This window comes from Coregonus lavaretus (assembly GCF_964263955.1).
Source record: "Coregonus lavaretus genome assembly, chromosome: 30".
Lineage (NCBI taxonomy): Eukaryota > Metazoa > Chordata > Actinopteri > Salmoniformes > Salmonidae > Coregonus > Coregonus lavaretus.
In genome coordinates, this window is record NC_140017.1 from 11663515 (window position 1) to 11689317 (window position 25803).

Below are 25803 nucleotides of genomic sequence, written 5' to 3' on the forward strand. Positions count from 1 at the left end.
GATATGTTGGTATTGGACAATCACTCTGTGAAAAACTTAGAGAAGGCAAGAGTTGAGTAAACCAATATTGTCTTCAACAGTGAGCTGGCCACACACTATGGTTTGCCTAGGCAATACTGTATTTTGAATTCTTCTCACCCAATCGTTTAACATCTCTAATGCCCCTTGCTCTCTAGTCATACATTTACTGCAACCTTATAGGCGTAACTGAATACTGTAAGCAAAGGAACCGCGCTCGTACGCAATATCAATATCATAGACCTAAAGGAAGGCACATAACTAACATGGTGGTGGCTGAAAATGAAAAAAAAAGATGTCTCTGATTACATGCCTAAGGGGGGTTCGATCACATGCACTATATGGAAGATAACTAGCAAGAGATTTATTCTTCAAATGAAGTCAGTGGGGGAAGGGGAGTTTCTTTACTGCACTGTCAAAATGGGTTTAATTATTTGTAATGTCCTATTGACATAGTGAAAACGATCACAGAATGGAAGGTGACCGTAATCCAGAGGTCTTTTAAGCACTGCATCTATAAGCAAATGAAAAGATGAGAACAGGAACGGTGTAGAATCTTCTCGATTTATCACAGACTTATGGAATCTAGAATGAAAATGATCTCTATCGTGGTGAGTTATGGTAGCTTGTTATCCGCCACAAATCTTTTTTTCTTGTAGGTTTTCCAGACTAACCACAACCACTTACTACCCAGCTGAAGGTTTTATATCCCCCTGAACACAGGTTGTAACATCCCAAGAGGGAATCTCTCCTCTGCCTCTGCCATGTAGCCTAATCCCTATGGTGCAATATGAAATGGCTCTCTACATGATAGACCACAGCTACAAAATACACATTAGTATTCTACTGTATGTGTGTTGATGGTATGTTGTAGGTCTATGTGTCTGACAGCATGTTTGCAAAGCTAGGATCCATTCTGTTCCTCTGTGAAGACATCTGGTACATTACATATATCTGTGTAAGGACGCAACAAACTCAGTTCTCTATGCTGGAATCTGTGAGAAACAAAATATTTTGCCCTGATCACACACTCACCCTCAGTGAAGATTTGAAATACCAATTAACCAATATGAGTTTCGCTAAAGGTGATTCTTTGAACCCATTTCATGATTTTTAACAAGCACAGCACAACCCTAACTTCTCCAGATATAGCTTGACTACTCTGTGTGTATCGATCTGTCTGAGCATCCAGAACCCTCAACTCATTTTACTGTTTGTCATTAGTCTCTTCTTGAGGGTCACATTAAACCTAATGGCTATCCACCAGTTGAACAGTGGTTCTGTAGGCAATTAAACCAGGCAATTTCCAACTTCCCTTTTGAAATAGCTCCTCTAAACCACATACACAGAGGCCCCATCTTCACACATACCAATGGAGTAATGAGGTAGCTTTGTATTTCTGTCTGACCATTCACTCCAAATGGGGTCAACCCATTACCCAAGCATGTCCACCATTCATCTCTCAGTGTCATCAAAATGTAGTATGTCATACAAAATAACATACATTTTTTCACTAGCAGTATTCCTACTAGGGTCATTACTGGTGCTTGACAGAGATGCCTCTGGTGGCATAGATCATTACTCTAAGTGTGTGTGTGTGTGTGTGTGTGTGTGTGTGTGTGCTATTATCTTTATTTCCAAAGTGGCTTGGCTGAACCTCACAACCCCTGAAACAGCATTCACAAACTGAGCGTTGCACTTCACAAATATCTTCTTGTATAGTATACCTTTGGCAACAGCACATGTAGCCTTTGGAATTTCTTAGGCCAACATTACAAAACATTTAGTAAAACTGCTTATGTCAGACATGGACTTTTCAATAGAAAATGGTTAGTTAGCATTGCTACATGTAGTATGTGTTAGAGTTGTGCTGTGCTGTGAGGGAGGTGGATTCAGTGGATGCCTACGTTAGAACCATGCAGTGAGTTAGCACTTTACTGTCACCCTGGACCCATAATACATTGGGTCCATTGTGGCAGGGGTGGAACGTGTTACATAAACAGACATGTCCTTCTGACTTGATTCCACATGTTCTATATACCTGTCAACAGGTAAACTGGGTTCACTGAGACTCAAATTATATTTAACTCTGTGTGAATATGTTATCATCACAGGGAGATTACAGTAGAAAGATCAGCAGTAAATCTCACATACTGTATAAGACTGTGACATGAATGGACACTACCTTTATTCACTTTTCATGTTTGTTATTTTTCACAAGTAATTTAAATTAAATTAATCTGCCAGTTTAAGTATTTGTCTATTGTTTTTTGTATCTAATAACATGACATGACAACTTTGCTGTTGAGACTCCTTATTCAGAAAATAAATCACATTGAATTTCATCAAGATTAAAAGCTGTTTGATCAATTAAATATTTGGTGTCCTGAGTTTGACATAGCAGGTGTAGGGGCGCGCCAGGCGACCAACGAAGTAGGATACTACACTGGCGTCAATTTCCTCCGGAGGTTTGGTGCCCCTGAAGGTGAAGCGCTGAAGAAGGGAAATAAAGAACAGGAAGAGTACCATCCTGGGAATCCCCATTCCATCTCCCAGGCAGGACCGCTTCCCTGAGGGACAGTGGGAGAGGAGAGAGGTTACCTTCAGCAGTCAACCTGCAATCCTGGGACTGAAACCTACACATTGGCCTTGTTTGATATGCAAAACATATAAAACAAGATGTAAGCAATGTGTAACTATATTGTGTGATGATGTTGAGGCTTTTTCTCTGAGAGCTACTACGGCGTGGTTCTTGTTTTCACATTCTCATTCTTTTATTAGCCACTTGTAACGTAATCTTACCCAGTCCAAAAGCAAGAAATCCGTTGTTTTCCTTAAAGCGTCCATTTTCATCCAGGAAGTTCTCTGGGTCAAACTCATCTGGGTTCTTAAACAGTTTGGGGTCAAACAGCACAGAGGACAACAGTGGAAACACTGTGGTACCCTGGAAGAATAACAAAAGAGCACTTACATAAAACAATTGGCAGTTTAACAAGCAAAAATAATAGACGTTTGGGATACATTTGCAGAAATAGTGGTCACCTTTGGGATGTGGTAGTTGTGGAACGTGGTGTCTCGGGTCATTTGGTGAGGGACAGCAGTGGGAGCAAGACTCATACTTCTCTGGATTTCGTGGATGACAGCATTCGTGTAGGGCATCTTATGTCTGTCGTCAACGGTGGGGACTCTGTTCGAGCCAATCACCTCGTCTATCTCCTCTTGAACTTTCTCTGAGGAAGAGAGACACAGTCATAGACCTTCATAGCATTTGCATTCTGTCATTTATGTTTATATACAGTGTTTATAGTGTATTGAGAATAAAGAAATGCCAGCATGTATGTGCTGCTTACATGGTATGTAATGTAAACTCTCTGTTGCAGCTCTTGTTTGGCTGGTTTTCCAGACCCAAATTCAAATGTTCAATAGGTAATCTCCATTCATTATAGTGCTTTTTAGTCCAGGAATAGGTTTAATCTGCGTCCTGGAAACTGGCCCATTAAATTGGGTTGCATTACTATTTGCTATATATTTGCAATAAATGAGTATAACTTCAATAACAGTGATATAGAAGAGAGGATACCTTGGATGTCAGGGTACTTGATCATCATCAGACAGGCGTGTGACAGGGTGGAGGACTGGGTCTCTGTGCCGGCAGCAAACAGATCCCACACACACGGAAACAAGTTGTCATAGTTGAATTCAGTCCCGGGCTGATCTTTCTCCTAAGGAAAGTTGGAAGATACCTCTAAACCATACACTGATAAGAGATTTGTGAGAAAGTTTATGAGAAAGTTAACTTTTGCAAAAAGATTCGAACCCAAGTAATCATTTATCATATATTTAGGAAAACAGTGCCTTCTGGTGGCAAGTTGGTGCTATTACATTATTTTGATAACGTAAGAGGTTCAACATCCAATTCCAGGAATCAATCACTGTTTTACCTCCAGCATTCTAACCAGGAATACATCGAAGTAGTCCTGGGGGTTAGAGGTGTCCAGGCTTTTAAGACGACGATCTGCTTCCTCTCGTATGTAAGCTTTGGCCTTGTCTATGGCCTTAAACAGCTCATGGTGTTTTCCTGGAAAGCACTCAACAATTCTGGGGGAAATGTTGTACAGCTGGAAGAGGCGGAACATAGGAAACATGGGAAGGAAAGGATGGTTGTTATATTCTAATGGTGACCCATGTACTTTTGTTATCATTATCCATTTTGGCAGGCAAGCTTATAAGACACAATCAAGCCATGCTTTGGAAAAGCTGGTATAGATAAATATCAGGCATACAGTGCATATCATAAGTATTCACCCCCCTTGGATTATTTCACATTTTGTTGCATTACAAAGTAGGATTGAAATAGGTATAATTGTGATTTCTTTGTCACTGATCTACACAAAATACCTCAAAGTGAAAAGAACATTCTATACATTTTTACATATTAATAAAAAATAAAGAATAAAATGTATTGGTTATACAAGTTATGTTATGGCAAGCCTTATTATGTTCAGGAGTCCAAATTTGCCTAACAAATCATATAATAAGTTGCATGTACAATAATAGGGGTTAACATGATTTTTTGAATGACTACACCATCTCTGTAACCCACACATACAATTATCTGTAAGGTCTCTCAGTTGAGTAGTGTTTTTCAAGAACAGATTTAACCACAAACACCAGGGGGCTTTTCCAATGCCTCGCAAAAAAGGGCACCGATTGGTAGATTTAAAAAATAAAAATAAACAGACACTGAATATCTCCTTGACCATGGAAAGTTATTAATTAGGCTTTAGATTGTGTATCAATACAACCAATAATTTTTTTAAAAAGTGAAATCGCTAAGCGGTTTCCTTCCTCTCCGGCAACTGAGTTAGGAAGGACACCTGTATCTTTGTAGTGACTGGGTGTACTGATACACCATCCAAAGTGTAATTAATAACGTCACCATGCTCAAAAGATATTTAATGTCTTCAGGCTGTAACACAACTAAATGTGGAAGAAGTCAGGAAGTATGAATACTTTCTGAAGGCACTGTATGTGCTACCATACCATTGACACTTTGCTTTTTAGCATGTCGAAGTATGTATAGACAGGCTTGTAGAGGATATGAAACTCTGGGTCGTTGTATTCAAATCTGCGCCCAAAGACTATGGACCAGAATAGGTTGATGATAGAATGGAACAGGAGTTCTTTGGGGTTGACAGTGGAATCTGGAAGAGACGGCAGACAAGCATAAACACTCATGCCTGCACACCACAGGAGGTTGGTGGCACCTTAATTGGGGAGGACGGGCTCGTGGTAATGGCTGGAGCGGAATCAGTGGAATGGTATCAAATACATCAAACACATGGTTTCCATGTCTTTGATACCATTCCATTAAGTCTGTTCCAGCCATTACTATGAGCCGTCCTCCCCTCAGCAGCCTGTGATGCACACACACAAACAGATGTCACAGACAAAAACAACATACCTCCATATTCACTGAAGGCTTTCACTAGACTCTTAGCTTCCTCTTGGACTATCTCCTCAAGGCTCCTGCATCCTATTCCTTGGTTTTTCAGGGACATCAAGGAGAAGCTGCGAAGAGTTTCCCATCTCTGCCCATTACTTGATCCCACCCCTAGATTGATGAGTACAACAGGACAGAGGCACAGACAGATAGGATGAACATAACACATTAGTTCCCTCTTCTAAGCAAAGTCCATTTCCACCCAGATTGACTATGACACATGTATCTCACACCATCCCTCTTCCATTCATTTCACTCACCGTGTTCGTTAAGGAGTTTCAGGGTAATGGCAGGGTTGGCTCTTCCATTGAACTCTTCTCCTTGGTCTACCAGAGCTTCCTTGATGGCCTGATAGCCAGAGACCACCACTACAGGTTTGGGGCCCAGCCACACAGTAAACACTGAGCCATATTTCTTACTGAGCTGATAACAGATGAGAGGAACCCATTGATTCTTGAAGAATATAACTTATAACTGCTTCATGAACTTAGTACAACTTTCTTATCCCCTCATAACCCCAAATAAGGCTGTTTTATTCCATTGTCTCTAAACGATCAGGGTTGGGTAGATTACTTTCTAAATGTCGCTAGTTACCTGTCCAAAATTATAATCAGTAACGTAATGTCACGTTCGTCGAGGAGTGAAGGAGACCAAGGCGCAGCGAGTGAAAATAACATGTTGACTTTATTACTTAAAGCAACCAAAAACAACAAACCAAAGCGACGAATGTGAAGTCCAATAGTGACAAAGACTAAACAGGAACAAAAACCCACAATGCCCACAGGAAAACATTCAGATAAATATGGCTCCCAATCAGAGATAACGAGCCGACAGCTGACACTCGTTACCTCCGATTGGGAGTCACACGACACCACAATTAACACACCCAAAACACAACCAACCGAATACACCCTTACAACCAACCCCACAACAAATACCCAACAAAACAAATACACCCTGGCTCAAATCCATTAGTCCCGGAGCCAGAGTGTTACAGTACCCCCCCCTAAAGGTGCGCACTCCGGGCGCACCAGCATACAGTCTCGGGGAGGGTCTGGGTGGGCGTCTGTCCACGGTGGCGGTTCTGGCCCTGGTCGTGGTCCCCACCCCACCTTAGTCACCACCCGCTTCCCTAGCCTCCTCCACATGACCACCCTCCAACTTACTCCACCTGGATTTAGGGGCAGCACCGGGCTAAGGGACAGCACCTGGCTAAGGGGCAGCACCGGACTAAGGGGCAGTACCGGACTAAGGGGCAGCACCAGGATAAGGGGCAGCACCGGGCTAAGGGACAGCACCGGACTCAATGGCGGATCCTGGCTGGCTGGCTCTGGCGGATCCTGGCTGGACGGCTCTGGCGGATCCTGGCTGAACGGCTCATGGCTGGCTGAAGGATCTGGCTGCTCATGGCTGGCTGACGGATCTGGCTGCTCATGGCTGGCCGACGGATCTGGCTGCTCATGGCTGGCCGACGGATCTGGCTGCTCATGGCTGGCCGACGGATCTGGCTGCTCATGGCTGGCCGACGGATCTGGCTGCTCATGGCTGGCCGACGGATCTGGCTGCTCATGGCTGGCTGACGAATCTGGCTGCTCATGGCAGGCTGACGGATCTGGCTGATCCTGTCTGGCCGAAGGCTCTGGCTGATCCTGTCTGGCCGAAGGCTCTGGCTGATCCTGTCTGGCGGAAGGCTCTGGCTGATCCGGTCTGGCGGAAGGCTCTGGCTGATCCTGTCTGGCGGAAGGCTCTGGCTGATCCTGTCTGGCGGAAGGCTCTGACTGATCCTGTCTGGCGGAAGGCTCTGGCTGATCCTGTCTGGCGGAAGGCTCTGGCTGATCCTGTCTGGCGGAAGGCTCTGGCTGATCCTGTCTGGCGGAAGGCTTTAGCGGCTCCGGTCTTGCGGACGGCTCTGAAGGCTCATGGCAGACGGGCGGCTTATGCAGTGCTTGGCAGACGGACAGTTCAGACGGCGTTGGGCAGACAGGCAGTTCAGGCGCCGTTGGGCAGACGGGCAGTTCAAGCGCCGTTGGGCAGACGGGCAGTTCAGGCGCCGTTGGGCAGACGGGCAGTTCAGGCGCCGTTGGGCAGACGGGCAGTTCAGGCGCCGTTGGGCAGACGGCAGACTCTGGCCGGGCGACGCGCACCGTAGACTTGGTGCGGGTGGCAGGAACAGGCCGGACCGGGCTGGCGACGCGCACCGTAGACTTGGTGCGGGTGGCAGGAACAGGCCGGACCGGGCTGGCGACGCACACCGTAGACTTGGTGCGGGTGGCAGGAACAGGCCGGACCGGGCTGGCGACGCGCACCGTAGACTTGGTGCGGGTGGCAGGAACAGGCCGGACCGGGCTGGCGACGCACACCGTAGACTTGGTGCGGGTGGCAGGAACAGGCCGGACCGGGCTGGCGACGCACACCGTAGACTTGGTGCGGGTGGCAGGAACAGGCCGGACCGGGCTGTGGAGACGGATAGGAGGCCTGGAGCGAACAGCGGACACCACCCGTCCTGGCTGAATGCCTACCCTCACACACTCTGTGTGAGGCATCCGCACAGGACATACAGGGCGGTGTACCCCTGGCCTGGTGGCCTCCTGGATACTCCCCCTTTTCTCCTCCGTCAGCCCCGTCGTCCATGCCGTGTGCCCCCCCCTAAAAATTTTCTGGGGTTGACTCACGACCCTCCGACGATGGCCCTGCTGCCGCCGTTGCTCCTCTCTCGCCAGGGCCTTGATCCTTCCCCAAGGTCCCTTGCCTCCGAGCATGTCCTCCCAGGACCACGATGTGCCCACCTGGGCCATCGCCAGCCTCTCTATCTCCTTGCCCGGTGCCTCCTCCCATGTCCAGTCTCCTTGCTCCTGGACACGCTGCTTGGTCTTTCTTTGGTGGGTTTTTCTGTCACGTTCGTCGAGGAGTGAAGGAGACCAAGGCGCAGCGAGTGAAAAGAACATGTTGACTTTATTACTTAAAGCAACCAAAAACAACAAACCAAAGCGACGAATGTGAAGTCCAATAGTGACAAAGACTAAACAGGAACAAAAACCCACAATGCCCACAGGAAAACATTCAGATAAATATGGCTCCCAATCAGAGATAACGAGCCGACAGCTGACACTCGTTACCTCCGATTGGGAGTCACACGACACCACAATTAACACACCCAAAACACAACCAACCGAATACACCCTTACAACCAACCCCACAACAAATACCCAACAAAACAAATACACCCTGGCTCAAATCCATTAGTCCCGGAGCCAGAGTGTTACACGTAACTTTTGGAATACCCAAACTCAGTAACATAATCTGATTACTTTCAGTTACTTTTGGATTACTTTCCCCTTATGAGGCAATATAAAAAAATATCTGACTGTCACGCCCTGACTCAGGGGACGCTTATATGTTGAGTCAGGGTGTGTATATTCCTTGTTGTGCTTTTCCTATGTTGTCGATCTAGTATGTTTAGTTCTTTGTTGGCCGGTGTGGTTCCCAATCAGAGGCAGCTGTCGCTCGTTGTCTCTGATTGGGGACAATACTTAGGCAGCCTATTGGCACTGTCTAGTTGTGGGATCTTGTTCCGTGTAAGGTTTGTTGTTCTGTACTACCTTGGACTTCACGTTTCGTTTCCTTTGTTGTTTTGTCGTGTTGTTTGTTAAGTTCAATAAACATGTACGCATATCACGCTGCGCCTTGGTCTGACCCGTTCTTCAACGAACGTGACACTGACTTGTGTTCAGACTCACTCAGGTGGAACAAACTTAAACTTTTGCTTTTTCGGGGGGGGGCAGGGGGGGGGGGGGGGGGTGGGGGTAATTAACACATCAACTCATTTTTCTAAAGTATCTCTAATCTGATTACAATATTTTGGGTGGTAACAGTAACAGTTTTTTGTAATCACATAACATGTAACTGATGACAGTACATGTAATCAGTTACTCCCCAACCCTGCAAACAATGTATTCTGTAGCTTCAAATTATTAAAACTATCATATTGATCTATGACTGCAGTGCTTGCATCCATAGCTCCATCTTTGACTTTGAGAAAATCAAACAGATTTTGGCTTTTAACTGACCTCCATGAAGGACTTGTCCGGTCGTTTCATATCAATTTGTAACAAGTTACCAAGAAGAGGAATCAGTGAAGGACCCGGTGGCAAATGTCCATAGCTGCTCTGTTTCCCCATGTACTTCCAAAGTAAAATAATAACCACTATGGCCATTATTACGGACAAAATGTTAGTCTGCAATACATGTAGTAAATCCATGTTTAAGTCACTTGAGGACTATGGTGTGTCAGAGCAGTGTGGCAGTTACTCTTAGCTATGTAGGCAGAGTGAGAAAGACCACATGAAAGCTAGTACAAGCTGCTACAGGTAACTATAATTAAAGGAATGTTTGAACAAGAAAGACTTGTCCCAAAAAGTATGTACACCCTCCTGCACTGTATGTAGCCTATTTTAACAGATGACTTGTATAACTGTTTTCTAAATATTTTATGCAGACAAAATCATTGAAGAAAATACCTGCACAATAGATGAGTTCAAATCTAATTTTAGTGGTTGCGTACACATATTTTGCAGATGTTATCGCAGGTGCAGCGAAATGCTTATGTTGGTCGCTCCAACAGTGCAGTAAAACCTAACAATACAAAACAATACACACAGATCCAAAAAATCGGGCCGGACTGGCGACGCGCACCACTGGCTTGGTGCGAGGAGCAGGGAAAGCCCGGCCCGGCCCGGCCCGGCCTGTTCCTGCTCCTCGCACCAAGCCAGTGGTGCGCGTCGCCAGTCCGGCCCGGCCTGTTCCTGCTCCTCGCACCAAGCCAGTGGTGCGCGTCGCCAGTCCGGCCCGGCCTGTTCCTGCTCCTCGCACCAAGCCAGTGGTGCGCGTCGCCAGTCCGGGCCGGCCTGTTCCGGCTCCTCGAACCACACCAGTGGTGCGTTTGTCCAGTCCGGCACGACCCGTGCCTGTTCCACCGGTGCCTGGCCCGGCACCGGTCAGCTGCTCCACTCCGGAGCCAGAGCAGTCCGCTCCACCGGTGCCTGATCCAGTTCCGGTCAGCTGTTCCACTCCGGAGCCAGAGCAGTCCGCTCCACCGGTGCCTGATCCAGCTCCGGTCAGCTGCTCCACTCCGGAGCCAGAGCAGTCCGCTCCACCGGTGCCTGATCCAGCTCCGGTCAGCTGCGCCACTCCGGAGCCAGAGCAGTCCGCTCCACCGGGGTCTAGTCCAGCCTATTGGCACTGTCTAGTTGTGGGATCTTGTTCCGTGTAAGGTTTGTTGTTCTGTACTACCTTGGACTTCACGTTTTGTTTCCGTTGTTGTTTTGTCGTGTTGTTTATTAAGTTCAATAAACATGTACGCACCCGTCCTTCAACGAACGTGACACTGACTTGTGTTCAGACTCGCTCAGGTGGAACAAACTTAAACTTTTGCCTTTTATAAATGCTTAATTGAATATCATTTTTCGTGGGGGGGGGGGGGGGGGGGGTGTATTTTTTTGTTAGTCTGCAATACATGTAGTAAATCCATGTTCAAGTCACTTGAGGACTATGGTGTGTCAGAGCAGTGTGGCAGTTACTCTTAGCTATGTAGGCAGAGTGAGAAAGACCACATGAAAGCTAGTACAAGCTGCTACAGGTAAACTGTGGTTGGAATGTTTGAACAAGAAAGACTTGTCCCAAAAAGTATGTACACCCTCCTGCACTGTATGTAGCCTATTTTAACAGATGACTTGTATAACTGTTTTCTAAACATTTTATGCAGACAAAATCATTGAAGAAAATACCTGCACAATAGATGAGTTCAAATCTAATTTTATTGGTTGCGTACACATATTTTGCAGATGTTATCGCAGGTGCAGCAAAATGCTTGTGTTTCTAGCTCCAACAGTGCAGTAAAACCTAACAATACAAAACAATACACACAGATCCAAAAAATTTAAATAAAGGAATTAAGAAATATCAGAATGAGCAATATCAGACTCCAGAATATAAATATATATGTATATGATGGTGTGTATAGAGATTATGGACAGTATATGAATAGAAAAGGTGTGTACAGTAGTAGTTATATAGGATATAGGAGCCTTGACTAGACTACAGTATTTATATATGAAGCGGGTAAAATAGTATGTAAACATAATTAAAATCACCAGTGTTAAATTACTATATATATATAGGGCAGCAGTCTCGAAGGTGCAGAGTAAAGTACCGGGTGGTATCCGGCTACTTAGAGTGACTAAGTTCAGGGCAGGGTACTGGGCGGGGTTGGCTTAGATTGTTGAAGTGCGCATTGTTTTCATGACATTGTCAGCTAACCAGTCTATTCTCTTGTCAGTTTCACTTACAGTGCTGTGAAAAAGTAATTGGCCCCTTTCTGATTTTCTCTATTTTTGCATATTTTTTATACTGAATGTTATCAGATCTTCACCAAAACCTAATATTAGATAAAGGGAACATGAGTTTACAAATAACAAAATATATACTTATTTTATTTAATTAACAAAGTTATGCAACACCCAATTCCCCTGTGTGAAAAAGTAATTGCCCCCTTACACTCAATAACTGGTTGTGCCACCTTTAGCTGCAATGACTGCAACCAAATGTTTCCTGTAGTTGTTGATCAGTCTCTCACATTGCTGTGGAGGAATTTTGGCCCACTCTTGCATGCAGAACTGCTTTAACTCAGCAACATTTGTGGGTTTTCAAGCATGAAGTGCTCTTTTCAAGTCCTGCCACAACATTTCAATTGGAATTAGGTCTGGACTTTGATTAGGCCATTCCAAAACTAAAGATGTGTTGCTTTGAAACCATTTTCATGTAGACTTGATTATGTGTTTTGGATCATTGTCTTGCTGTGTGACCCAGCTGCGCTTCAGCCAGACCCAACCACAAATAGTCCAGTAACAGCCTCCTGATTATGAAATAACACATATGGAATTATGTAGTAACCAAAAAAGGGTTAAACAAATCAAAATATATTTTATTTTTCAGATTCTTCAAAGTAGCCACCCTTTGCCTTGATGACAGCTTTGCACACTCTTGGCATTTTCTCAACCAGCTTCACCTGGAATGCTTTTCCAACAGTCTTGAAGGAGTTCCCACATATGCTGAGCACTTGTTGGCTGCTTTTCCTTCACTCTGCGGTCCAACTCATCCCAAACCATCTCAATTGGGTTGAGGTCGGGGGATTGTGGAGGCCAGGTCATCTGATGCAACCCTCCATCACTCTCCTTCTTGGTCAAATAGCCCTTACATAGCCTGGAGGTGTGTTGGGTCATTGTTCTGTTGAAAAACAAATGATAGTCCCACTAAGCGCAAACCAGATGGGATGGCGTATCGCTGCAGAATGCTGTGGTAGCCATGCTGGTTAAGTGTGCCTTGAATTCTAAATAAATCACCAACAGTGTCACCAGCAAAGCACCCCCACACCATCACACCTCCTCCTCCATGCTTTACGGTGGGAAATACACATGCGGAGATCATCCGTTCACCCACACAGCGTCTCACAAAGACACGGCGGTTGGAACCAAAAATCTCAAATTTGGACTCCAGACCAAAGGACACATTTCCACTGGTCTAATGTCCATTGCTCGTGTTTCTTAGCCCAAGCAGGTCTCTTTTTCTTATTGGTGTACTTTAGTAGTGGTTTCTTTGCAGCAATTCGAAGGCCTGAAGGCCTGATTCACACAGTCCCCTCTGAACAGTTGATGTTGAGATGTGTTTGTGAGTTGAACTCTGTGAAGCATTTATTTGGGCTGCAATTTCTGAAGCTGGTAACTTTAATGAACTTATCCTCTGCAGCAGAGGTAACTCTGGGTCTTCCATTCCTGTGGCGATCCTCATGAGAGCCAGACTCCGCTGTCCTGGCGTCGTGAGGGAGCTTGTCCCACCATTGGGGTGCCAGAGCAGCGAATAGTTTTGACTGGGCTGAGCGGGAACTGTGCTTCCGTAGAGGTAGGGGGGCTAGCAGGCCAGAGATGGATGAACGTAGTGCCCTCGTTTGGGTGTAGGGTCTGATCAGAGCCTGAAGGTAAGGAGGTGCCGTTCCCCTCACAGCTCCGTAAGAGAGCACCATGGTTTTGTAGTAGATGCAGGCTTCAACTGGATGTCAGTGGAGTGTGCGGAGGAGCGGAGTGACATGAGAAAAGTTGGGAAGGTTGAACACCAGACGGGCTGCAGCGTTCTGGATCAATTGTAGGGGTTTAATGGCACAGGCAGGGAGCCCAGCCAACAGCGAGTTGCAGTAATCCAGACGGGAGATGACAAGTGCCTGGATTAGGACCTGTGCCGCTTTCTGTGTAAGGTAGGGTCGTACTCTGCGAATGTTGTAGATAAAATAAAATATATTTTGATTTGTTTAACACTTTTTTGGTTACTACATGATTCCATACGTGTTATTTCATAGTTTTGATGTGTTCACTGTTATTCTACAATGTAGAAAACAGTACAAATAAAGAAAAATACTTGAATGAGTAGGTGTGTCCAAAATTTTGACTGGTACTGTATATATTCTCAATTCATTCCTTACTTAGATTTGTGTGTATTGGGTATACAGTGGGGAGAACAAGTATTTGATACACTGCCGATTTTGCAGGTTTTCCTACTTACAAAGCATGTAGAGGTCTGTAATTTTGTATCATAGGTACACTTCAACTGTGAGAGATGGAATCTAAAACAAAAATCCAGAAAATCACATTGTATGATTTTCAAGTAATTAATTTGCATTTTATTGCATGACATAAGTATTTGATCACCTACCAACCAGTAAGAATTCCAGCTCTCACAGACCTGTTAGTTTTTCTTTAAGAAGCCCTTCTGTTCTCCACTCATTCCCTGTATTAACTGCACCGGTTTGAACTCGTTACCTGTATAAAAGACACCTGTTCACACACTCAATCAAACAGACTCCAACCTCTCCACAATGGCCAAGACCAGAGAGCTGTGTAAGGACATCAGGGATAAAATTGTAGACCTGCACAAGGGTGGGATGGGCTACAGGACAATAGGCAAGCAGCTTGGTGAGAAGGCAACAACTGTTGGTGCAATTATTAGAAAATGGAAGAAGTTCAAGATGACGGTCAATCACTCTCGGTCTGGGGTTCCATGCAAGATCTCACCTCGTGGGGCATCAATGATCATGAGGAAGGTGAGGGATCAGCCCAGAACTACACGGCAGGACCTGGTCAATGACCTGAAGAGAGCTGGGACCACAGTCTCAAAGAAAACCATTGGTAACACACTACGCCGTCATGGATTATTTGGCCACTTTAGTTTCAAAACATATAGGTGAGGCTACATGAGGAGTGTGACTATGATTTGAAAAAGTCTCCAAAAGGAAAAGCATGCACTGTTTGCCTTAAGCTGGGTATCATTCACAAATGACAATATATCATTCAAGTGATAGGCTAATATTGTCACCCATCACACTATTCTTGATTTAATATTTACATATGCACTAAATGTGTGTGAAATTTGTTTTGATTTAGAATGGACCATTATCATGCACCGTTCTCGAAACAGGGGCAGCAGAAAAAATGTCATCAATGAACTTAAATAGCGAATGGAGGACACATTTCCCGTGGTTCATTTTCATGCCAGCCAGCTAGGCTACAACCCTGTTTTAAAAAGAGAAGCAATGTGCTTAATATTAGGAAGGTTGAGAAATAAATATAGTAGGCCTAGCCTATAGAAAGCTGATGGGATCCTCCTCTTTTTAGTAGAGGCCATCACTCTGTTCTCACGCAATTGCATAGCCTATAGAAATGTTGCGCGGCCTCCCGAGTGGCGCAGCAGTCGAAGGCAATGCATCGCAGTGCTTGAGGAGTCACTACAGACCCGGGTTCGATCCCAGACTGTCACAACCGGCCGTGACCGGGAGGCCCATAGGGCGGCGCACAATTGGCCCAGAGTCATTCGGGTTAGGAGAGGGTTTTGCCAGGGGGGCTTTACTTGGCTCATTGCGCTCTAGCGACTCCTTGTGGCGGGCCAGAGGCACCTGCAGGCTGACTTCGGCGGTCAGTTGGACGGTGTTTCCTCCGACACATTGGTGCGGCTGGCTCTTAAGAAGCACGTTTGGCAGGTCATGTCTCAGAGGACTCATGACTCGACCTTCGCCTTTCCCGAGCCTGTTGGGGAGTTGCAGCGATGAGACAAGATCACAATTGGGTAAAAAAAATAAAATAATAGATAGTTGCACAACATGGGCGCTCATGTGTTTGATTAGATTTGATTACATTTACATTGATGTCAGAGTGATTAGAGGGAGAATAGAGTGCGGAGTACCAGGCAGTTAGCAAGTTTGGTAGGCTACTAATGACCATCAGCAGCATCAGAGCTTGGAGAAGCCTATTTACTGTGACTAAATGGTCACATGGTATTTGACTGCCATCATGACTCGTGACTGCCAGTGTGGCGGTAATACGGTCACCGTAACAGACCTATCTGTGGAACAGATATGATAGATCTACACTGATATGTCTACACTGCCAATATGACAGTTATATGTGAGCCAAGTAATCCAAACAGAGCTCGCTTTTAAATGACAGGTCTGGACGCACAAAATATATTGTGGTGATCTGGCTGAAATGTGCATTACTATTTATTAGTTGAAGCAAAAGTGACAACCAAATGTTGTTACAATACATCAATCATGTTGAATACAAAAGCAGAATAACATATTGTGACCCCCAGTCCTAACCGCGCAGCAACCTACAAAACAATACCAATTTCAGTTGCTTACATTTTACCACCAGAAACTTTGTCCTCTCACCATAACATTTGAATAGAGAACTTAATCCTAACTTATTGACCTGCGCTGACATTTTTTCCTATTTTACAAGGGTACAAAGCAGGGGAATGTGATCAACAATATAGAGATATGGTAACCAACATCTCTGAAGGGAATCCTTGAAACCTGACCAAAAACAAGTTTAAAAAAATACATTTGTGGACAGAAATTAATCTTGAAATAACAAGCCATACCTCAGAGATCCTACCAGAGGATAATAGCAAGATATACAACTCACTAACCCCTGTCTATAGTTGTCTACAAGAAAAAAAGGTGGTCAATTTAAGGCTATGGTTACTGTACAATGACAAGCAGCTGCCTGTGAAGCTCAGCCTGTGGCTGCTCCACAGTAGAGTGGTCACTCCTCAGCCCTGAGTTTGATGTAGCAATCATAGGAAGGCGGCATGCGGCCAAAGCTGGAGCACGCTGGTTCGATGTTGATCTCCTCTGGAGGTTTGGTGCCGGTGAAAGTGAAGCGCTGCAGGAGGGAGGTAAAGAAGAGAAAGAGCTCCACTCTGGCCAGAGCCTCTCCCAGACACACCCGCTTCCCTGAGGAACAAGAGAAAGGAGAGGTCATTGTCAGTCAGCTGAGCCTATAACTGAATTGAACTGTTTTTTTTTTTGTTTTTTTTTTATGAGTGGGGGAGTCCTAGGCTGGTGGATCAGGCTGGTTCCACCAGGCTAGGGCAGCCCCAATCCTCTCATATCTTTTCATGTTTTTTGTGGATAGGATAGAGAGATACAGGAAAGTTATTAGGAGAGTGTGCTGAAAAGCAGTGGGTCAGATTCAAACCCATGCTGGCAGCGGAACAAAGTACATGTGCTCCAGAGAGGCAGTAGCTTTGTTATGATGAGTTTCTCTGGCATCAAGTAATTCAGTATGCAAGAAGATACTTAAACACATTTTTTAGTGGACTACGAGATAAAACTGAGTTAATCATGAACATATAGTTAACATTCTCTGTGGCTAGGCAAGAACTTAATCCTGTGGCCTTTTGTCTCTCTCCTCAAACAAAGTGATAAAGAGCGGCACCAGGGTTGAACAGAGTTTAAACTAAACATTAGTGTTTTTGCAAGATAAGGGATTGATTGAGGGTATTACTATTGATTCTGAACTGAATGAAAGTCGAATTTAGCCGCCACCATAGACAAAGGGAGTGGGGGAAGCAATAAAAGAGCGGGAAATTGAAGAGGGAGGGATTTTAAAGCTAGGGTGTGTGGAGGGCACTATATAAGATGGAGAGGGAGAGACCAGCTTCCTTTTATTGAAATTCAATAAAGTAAGTCTTGATTCAACAAAAACTCTGTATGTACTTTGATTGTTAATAAAGTATAGCGTTGAATTTCCACAACACACTTACATGGAGAGTTGATTCAAAGTATTTAATATTGCGGTACCGGGTTCACATAGCAATGGGCCACCCACGTGCCGTTTTCTATCTGAACTCCTGAACAAAGGAAATCTCTTAGCTTATATACCTGTTTGCAAGCTAATTCTATCCAACAGTTGCCAACCATTATTGAGTGTCACTCCTCACCACAATCGCATCACCCTATATGGTATCGTCTTGCACCCTAGTCAGGATATTCCATCACGTACTCCTTCTAAGATTAGCACCAGTGGCCCCCCAGCTATCTTGGCACGCATACCTTCTGGCACCCACCATTGACAGAAATAAATACATGGAATGTCCTCATCCTCCAAATCCTTATGCAGCTCACAATATCAAACATTAACTAATCCTGTATAGAAGACGTAATATCAGGCTTAGACCGCTAGAACTCACAATCCACAAATTACTTGGAGCATGATCTTACCTACTCCAAAAGCGAAGAATCCATCATTTTTCTTGAAGCATCCATTTTCATCCAGGAAGTTCTCTGGGTCAAACTCATCTGGGTTCTTAAACAGTTTGGGATCAGCAAGCACAGAGGACAGCAGAGGCAGGACCATGGTACCCTGAAAAAATGACAAAATAACACCATTCACTTGCTATGGAAACTGCATGTTGATTAGTAAAATGTAAATCATCTTTTTTGAACAACAGTTCCACCACGTCAAACAAGATATGGTGAAATGTAACATTCAGTGTTGCTACAGTTACATGAATTGTGGTCACCTCTGGAATGTGGTAGTTATAGAACTCTGTATCTCTGATCACTTTGTGGGGGACAGAGGTGGGACTGAGGTCCATGTATCTCTGGACTTCGTGAATGACAGCGTCCGTGTAGGGCATTTTAACTCTGTCGTCAACCGTGGGCACTCTTGAGCCAATCACCTCGTCTATCTCCTTCTGAACTCTCTCTTAAGAAGATTTAGGTCACACTTTACATTATGTTGCACTGATACCATGTATGGATTGTTGTTAGAGTTATTACATGTAACTACATTGTAATAACACATTTCAAACAATTTATAGTACAAGATTATTATTTTTGGATTACAGTGTTATCAAATAGGTATAGGAGACTTGGATGCAATCGATAAAGACTTGGGTAGATAGGGTACCTTGAATGTGAGGGTGCTTCATCATCATCAGAAATGAGTGTTTTAGGGTGGATGATGTGGTTTCTGTTCCAGCAGCAAACAGGCTCCATGCAGTCATCACCATGTTCTCATAGTTAAACTCAGTGTTGGGATTATCCTTCTCCTAAGAGAAGAGAATAAATCGCCATCAGTTATACAAGTGAACAGCGACATCTGGTGGCTAGTTGATGCCATCGCCACATTCTTGGAGCATAGCTGATGTTAGCGACCCAGAGATGGGCCGCTAACATCAGCTATGCAAGAATACATAGACATCTGGTGGCTAGTTGATGCCATCGCCACATACTTATTGCCACTAAATACATTGGAAAACCAGAGATGGGTTTCTCATTTGTCTATTCAGTCTTGATAGCCAAACATAAGTGGACATGGATGGTATCTTAATTCCAGCCACATTCCATATTTTCATAATGTGTAAGAGGTTCAACCTCCAATGTGAGGATCATGCCGCGTTTTCTACCTCGAGCATTTTAACCAGGAAGGCCTCGATGAAGTCCTGAGGGTCAGAGGTGTCCAGGGTTTTAAGACGGATTTCTGCTTGCCCTTGTATGTAATCTTTGGCCTTGTTTACGATAGCAAACATCTCATGGTGTTTGCCTGGAAAGCACCAAACGATTCTAGGGAACATGTTGTACATCTGAAAGAAAGGGGAGGGTTTTTTGTTACTGGAAACAATGGATTGGCCAGCCCAAGGCCTTTTTGTGCAATTACTGTGATAGAGCTTCAATTTAGCACAAGTTAGGGTGTTGAGAGCAATTGAAGATTTTATGAAAAGAGATGAACTGAAAAGTTACTGTACCGCTCCTATAGGGCTGCTTAGGACATGAAAGTAGTAATCAACAGCCTTTTGGATGAGTTGAAACATTGGGTCATCATTTTCAAACCTGTGCCCAAAGACTATGGAGCAGATCACATTGCCAACAGAATTGCAAAGCAATTCTTTGGGATTGACAACTGAATCTAGACCAGAGAAGGAAGGCAAGCACAAAAATATACCTTTAAATACATGATTGGTTATCCATATGCAGTATAATATTGTGATAGTGAAACTTTTAGAAATAGCTGTGAGAAGCAACAACTACCTTTGAATTAAACACTAGATTTTCCATGTCTTTTAAAATAAAACGGCACCTTTTCAATTACATGTTTAGTGTGAAAAGCTTGGTGAAGATAATACTGAGAATAATGTATACAGTTACTTCCTGATCTGTTAAAACATTCACCCCGCCCCAGTTCTCAGTTACACTGATCACAAAACAAAATATTAAATCTCCCTTGGAATTCATCCCTAGGGTCCTGGAGGGAGTGGCAGGTCTTGGCAATGTGCTCTGTCTGGTTTTGTTCTGGGGAGGTTTTACCAGTGGCGGACTTACCATTATGCAGAAGAGATAATTGCCTCAGGGCTCACATCATCAAGGGGCCTCACTAGTGAGCTGTGCATAATTACATTTTTAGTCATTTAGCAGACGCTCTTATCCAGAGCGACTTACAGTTAGTGAGTGCAAACATTTTCATACTGAACATAATAAATTATGAATTGTTACTCGGCTGTATGGATACATTTTGGAAGCATTGTTTTGTCAACAATGTGGCCTCATTAACTTGGGCACAGCGGCCAGGCAAACCCACCCCCCATGCTCCGCTCGAGGCCCCCCCCACCCAACCCCGCTGTTGTGGGCTGCTCAACTCGTTGCTCTCATTCTGTCTTGCATCAGCAGGTTGGTTCAGAAGTAGCAAAATCTGCAGGAAGCTTTAAAGTTGCAAGGGAAATGGGGAGGGGGGGGGGGTTTGCCTGGCCGCTGTGCCCAAGTTAATGAGGCCACATTGTTGACAAAAAAATGCTTCCAAAATGAACCCATACAGCAGAGTAACAATTCATAATAGACCAATAACTTATTTCCATACATATATTTCATATCAATATAAATACAACTTTCTCATAATAGTAGAAACAAGTGTCATTAATCACCCATGGACTGGTTCATAATAATGGACTATTCCACCCTGACAGAGTTCCTGTGCATTGTTTCATGCGATATAATTGCAAACTTAACTTTCATTTAAATTAAGCTGCAGCAATGGAGGCACTTTTAAAGCAGGGCAGAGAAAACACAAATATTTAATTTTAACAAATTCTTACCTAAATTACCTACACTCAATTAGTATTTGGTAGCATTGACTTTAAATTGTTTAACTTGAGTCAAATGTTTCAGGTAGCCTTCCACAAGCTTCCCACAATAAGTTGGTCAGGTTTGTAGGCCTCATTGCTCACACACGATTTTTCAGTTCTGCCCACACATTTTCTATAGGCTTGAGGTCAGGGCTTTGTGATGCCCCCCCCCCCAAAAAAATAAAAATAATAAAATAAAATTTGTAAAGTGGTTATCCCACTGGCTATAAGGTGAATGCACCTATTTGTAAGTCGCTCTGGATAAGAGCGTCTGCTAAATGACGTAAATGTAAATGTAACATTTTCCATTTGGAAGACCCATTTGCGACCAAGCTTTAACTTCCTGACTGATGTCTTGAGATGTTGCTTCAATATATCCACATAATTGTCCTTCCTCATGATGCCATCTATTTTGTGAAGTGCACCAGTCCCTCCTGCAGCAAAGCACCCCCACAGCATGATGCTGCCACCCCTGTGCTTCACGGTTGGGATGGTGTTCTCCGGCTTGCAAGCAACCCCCTTTTTCCTCCAAACATAACGATGGTCATTATGGCCAAACAGTTCTATTTTTTGTTTCATCAGACCAGAGGACATTCCTCCAAAAAGTACGATCTTTGTCCCCATGTGCAGTTGCAAACCGTAGTCTGGCTTTTTAACGGCGGTTTTGGAGTAGTGGCTTCTTCCTTGCTGAGCGGCCTTTAAAGTTATGTCAATGTAGGACTTGTTTTATTGTGGATATAGATACTTTTGTACTTGTTTCCTCCAGCATCTTCACAAGGTCCTTTGCTGTTGTTCTGGGATTGATTTGCACTTTTCGCACCAAAGTACGTTCATCTCTAGGAGACTCCTTCCTGAGCGGTATGACGGCTGCGTGGTACCATGGTGTTTATACTTGCGTACTATTGTTTGTACAGATGAACGTGGTACTTTCTGGCGTTTGGAAATTGCTCCCAAGGATGAACCAGACTTGTGGAGGTCTACAATTTCTTTTCTGAGGTCTTGGCTGATTTCTTTTGATTTTCCCATGATGTCAAGCAAAGAGGCACTGAGTTTGAAGGTAGGCCTTGAAATACATCCACAGCTACACCTCAAATTGACTCAAATGATGTCAATTAGCCTATCAGAAGCTTCTAAAGCCATGACATACTTTTCTGGAATTTTCCAACCTGTTTAAAGGCACAGTCAACTTAGTGTATGTAAACTTCTGACCCACTGGAATTGTGATACAGTGAATTATAAGTGAAATATTCTGTCTGTAAACAATTGTTGGAAAAATGACTTGTGTCATGCACAAAGTAGATGTCCTAACCGACTTGCCAAAACTATAGTTTGTTAACAAGAAATTTGTGGAGTGGTTGAAAAACTAGTTTTAATGACCTAAGTGTATGTAAACTTCTGACTTCAACTGTATGTGTAGCCCATGTATCTGATGCTGTCTGGACAAAAAGAGTATGGCATGTCATAATAATCTAACCGAAACGACCTCAAACAGCACTAACCGCTCAGCACTAAAAGGTAATGTTTACATTTAAATTACATGTCTTTACTATAATAAAAAGATGACCATCCTACCCATGCTAGACTACCGAGATGTCATTTATAGATTGGCAGGTAAGGGTTCTCTCGAGCGGCTAGATGTTCTCTACCATTCGGCCATCAGATTTGCCACCAATGCTCCTTATAGGACACATCACTGCACTCTATACTCCTCTGTAAACTGGTCATCTCTGTATATCCGTCGCAAGACCCACTGGTTGATGCTTATTTATAAAACCCTCTTAGGTCTCACTCCCCCCTATCTGAGATACCTACTGCAGCCCTCATCCTCCACATACAACACCCTTTCTGCCAGTCACATTCTGTTAAAGGTCCCCAAAGCACACACATCCCTGGGTCGCTCCTCTTTTCAGTTCACTGCAGCTAGCAACTGGAACGAGCTGCAAAAAACACTCAAACTGGACAGTTTAATCTCCATCTTCATTCAAAGACTCAATCATGGACACTCTTACTGACAGTTGTGGCTGCTTCACGTGATGCATTGTTGCCTCTACCTTCTTGCCCTTGTGCTGTTGTCTGTGCCCAATAATGTTTGTACCATGATTTGTGTTGCTACCATGTTGTGCTGCTGCCTTGTTGTGTTGCTACCATGTTGTCAAGTTTTGTTGCTATGTTGTCGTCTTAGGTCTCACTTTATGTAGTGTTGTTGTGTTTCTCGTCGTGATGTGTGTTTTGTCCTATATTTTTAATCCCAGCCCCCGTCCCCGCAGGAGGCCTTTTGCCTTTTGGTAGGTTGTCATTGGAAATAAGAATTTGTTCTTAACTGACTTGCCTAGTTAAATAAACAACAAAATACCCAGTACACCCCTGGGTTTTACTATTACTATATTCTGCAATAAACCATTTATCTTCAGTTTCTCACATTCCAACAACCTGGGTAATATTGCCCATAAAGTTATTATAAAATATATTTCAAATGCTATAAAAATACTAAGAAAAACAACCTACCTCCATATTCACTTAAGGCTTTCACCAACATCTTAGCCTCTTCTTGGACCCGTTCTTCGATGCTCCTGTGCCCCATCCCAAAGTTTTTCAGGGTCATCAGGGAGAACCTGCGAAGATCTTTAGATCTCTTCCCACTGCTCACCAACACCCCTACAGAAAAGAGTTGGACAGAAGCACAAAGATGTAGAATTAGAAGAGCATAACAAAACCTATTGTGACAACAGTTACCTGCTAAGTTGTCAATTTCCACACAGACTGACTGTGGCAAGGTCAATGACACCCACCCACTCCCATTTAAAAACCACCCACCATATCCATTAGAGATTGCCATGATCACGGGGTAGTTGGCTCTGCCACTGAACTCTTCTCCTTGGTTGACAAACGCATCCTTGATAGCCTGATAGCCAGAGACCACCACTACAGGTTTGGAGCCCAGCCATACAGTAAACACTGAGCCATACTTCTTACTGAGCTGAGGAGAGAAGAAGAATAGAGTTATAGTTAGGGGATAAGCATAGTGATGTTTCAGATCCCAGGTTTATATGGAGCACTGCTGACAGTCCTGGGATGTATGACATGGAAGTGAAATTATTGTGGCCTTGCTATTCCTTTGGATAAGTGGTGGAGAGACCCAAGAGAGCCAAGGATGCAGTGGAAATTTGATAGAGTACATTATACTCCCTTAGATATCGAAAATGTGTACAAATACGTTTGTAATACATGTTATTTTATGTTCCCAAATATATTCTACAGAAGCACCTTTTCCATAGTAATATAATCAACCAGGACATGTCTGTCTACTCTGTTTGGCATTGGAAGCCTCAGAGATAGCAATAATTTGCTTAGAAGGGCAAAGTCTGTAAAGGATGGTTAACTAGTAAATAATTAACAAGTATATGGCAACCAAAAATCTGTTCAACCAAAAGTTAACCTACATTATCATGACCTCACATTACACAAAAAGTCAAACTTTTGCAAGATGTGAATTGTACTTCATTTTCCTCACTGCATTTCACAGTAATAGTAGTAGTAGTAGTAGTAGTAGTAGTAGTAGTAGTAGTAGTAGTAGTAGTAGTAGTAGTAGTAAATGCACAAAGGCTATGTGTTTGAGCACGCTGTGTGACAACTAAGACGAGAAAACCAAGACACCAGAAACTTCGACAGCACAAACAAGCAGATATCCTTGCTACTGAGGTGATAGAGATATCGTTTTTCAGTTCTCATATGCATGCATGTAGTATACTTTGGATGACTACTGAGTGAGCAATTAAATAACTTACAGTATGCTAGTAACTGTATAAAACGCAGTCACATGAGAATAATGAACCGCGTTGTTGCTCCAATAACCAACACAGAAAATAATAATGTAAAACAATAATAATCTAGCCTACATTTAGCTTGTATAAATGCAAATATTTAATATTTTTGCCAAGTTCTGTGGAAAAGTAATTATATTCCATTCTACACCCTGATTCTGCATATTTTCTAAATAACTTTACAGTGATCTACCGCAAGGATTTGACTGACCTCCATGTAGAGCTTGTAAGGCGCCTTCACATCCATTTGTAACAAGTTACCGAGCAGAGGAATCGGTGCAGGACCGGGCGGCAAACGTGAGCTGCTTTGTTTGCCTCGATTCATCCACAGTAAAATAATAACGACTAAGCCCATTACAATAGACACAAAGTTCGTCTGCAAAATATGAAGTAAATCCATCTTCAGTAGCGTCGAGGACAATGATCACCTAGCCAGTAAACAGAAACTCTTATTCGATGAGGTTTAACAGCTGTTGGCATCCAATGTGTTACATTACCGCCACCTACTTGACAGGTTTACAACTCCCTTATATTTTGCTTGAAAAATAAAATAAAGAAATACCCTACCATCTAACACTACACTCATAAATTCAAAAATATTATTAATAATTAACACCACCCTACTCCGCTATTTAAATATATTCATTCCTACCTCATGCCCTCAACCTGAAATGATGGGACATCACCACTTAACACTCACTGTAACTCTTCTGATGTCAAGTCTCAAGCACACCCAAATACCTCTCTGCAGCTGCCACCACAACCTCAATTTTCTTCGACTTACGTTCCATCCCTGCAGTACAATTAATAACCATTGCTATAAATGCTAAAAATCCAATCTTACTGAAACATATATCACTTGTTGTCCTATCCCTCTGTATTGGTACATATCTACTACTCTCACCACTCCTCCCCCTTGACCCATCTTCCTCTACTTTCTTCACTGCCTCAGCATAT

The 25803-nt window shown here is 43.7% G+C and overlaps 2 protein-coding genes across 2 annotated transcripts; both read right to left on the reverse strand.

Annotated features, from left to right (window-relative positions):
• Window positions 1–1397: 1397 nt before the first annotated feature.
• LOC311105964 (cytochrome P450 2M1-like) lies at window positions 1398–9856 on the reverse strand. Its single transcript, XM_084148208.1, has 9 exons — window positions 9589–9856; window positions 5782–5944; window positions 5483–5632; window positions 5062–5222; window positions 3960–4136; window positions 3599–3740; window positions 3061–3248; window positions 2821–2962; window positions 1398–2588 (listed from the first exon to the last, which is right to left on the reverse strand). The coding sequence occupies exons 1-9, from the start codon at window positions 9778–9780 to the stop codon at window positions 2389–2391; spliced, it is 1515 nt and encodes a 504-aa protein (XP_084004334.1). The 5' UTR covers window positions 9781–9856; the 3' UTR covers window positions 1398–2388.
• A 6244-nt stretch (window positions 9857–16100) lies between these two features.
• Window positions 16101–25294, reverse strand: LOC311105961 (cytochrome P450 2M1). The gene is made up of 9 exons (XM_084148205.1): window positions 25058–25294; window positions 23840–24002; window positions 23531–23680; window positions 19655–19815; window positions 19316–19492; window positions 18817–18958; window positions 18428–18612; window positions 18126–18267; window positions 16101–16856 (listed from the first exon to the last, which is right to left on the reverse strand). The coding sequence occupies exons 1-9, from the start codon at window positions 25244–25246 to the stop codon at window positions 16666–16668; spliced, it is 1500 nt and encodes a 499-aa protein (XP_084004331.1). The 5' UTR covers window positions 25247–25294; the 3' UTR covers window positions 16101–16665.
• Between the last annotated feature and the right edge of the window lie 509 nt (window positions 25295–25803).

Bases quoted from the DNA above. Each gene is read 5' to 3' on its own strand.
- LOC311105964 (XM_084148208.1), bottom strand. From the start codon at position 9,780: ATGGATTTACTACATGTATTGCAGACTAACATTTTGTCCGTAATAATG. The intron at 5,633-5,781 runs GTGAGTGAAATG...TCATCAATCTAG, and splicing joins GAAACTCCTTAACGAACACG to GGGTGGGATCAAGTAATGGG. The intron at 5,223-5,482 runs GTATGTTGTTTT...CGTCTCTTCCAG, and splicing joins AGCCTTCAGTGAATATGGAG to ATTCCACTGTCAACCCCAAA.
- LOC311105961 (XM_084148205.1), bottom strand. From the start codon at position 25,246: ATGGATTTACTTCATATTTTGCAGACGAACTTTGTGTCTATTGTAATG. The intron at 19,493-19,654 runs GTACAGTAACTT...CCTTTCTTTCAG, and splicing joins TAAGCAGCCCTATAGGAGCG to ATGTACAACATGTTCCCTAG. The intron at 18,959-19,315 runs GTAGAAAACGCG...CTCTTCTCTTAG, and splicing joins TCCTGGTTAAAATGCTCGAG to GAGAAGGATAATCCCAACAC.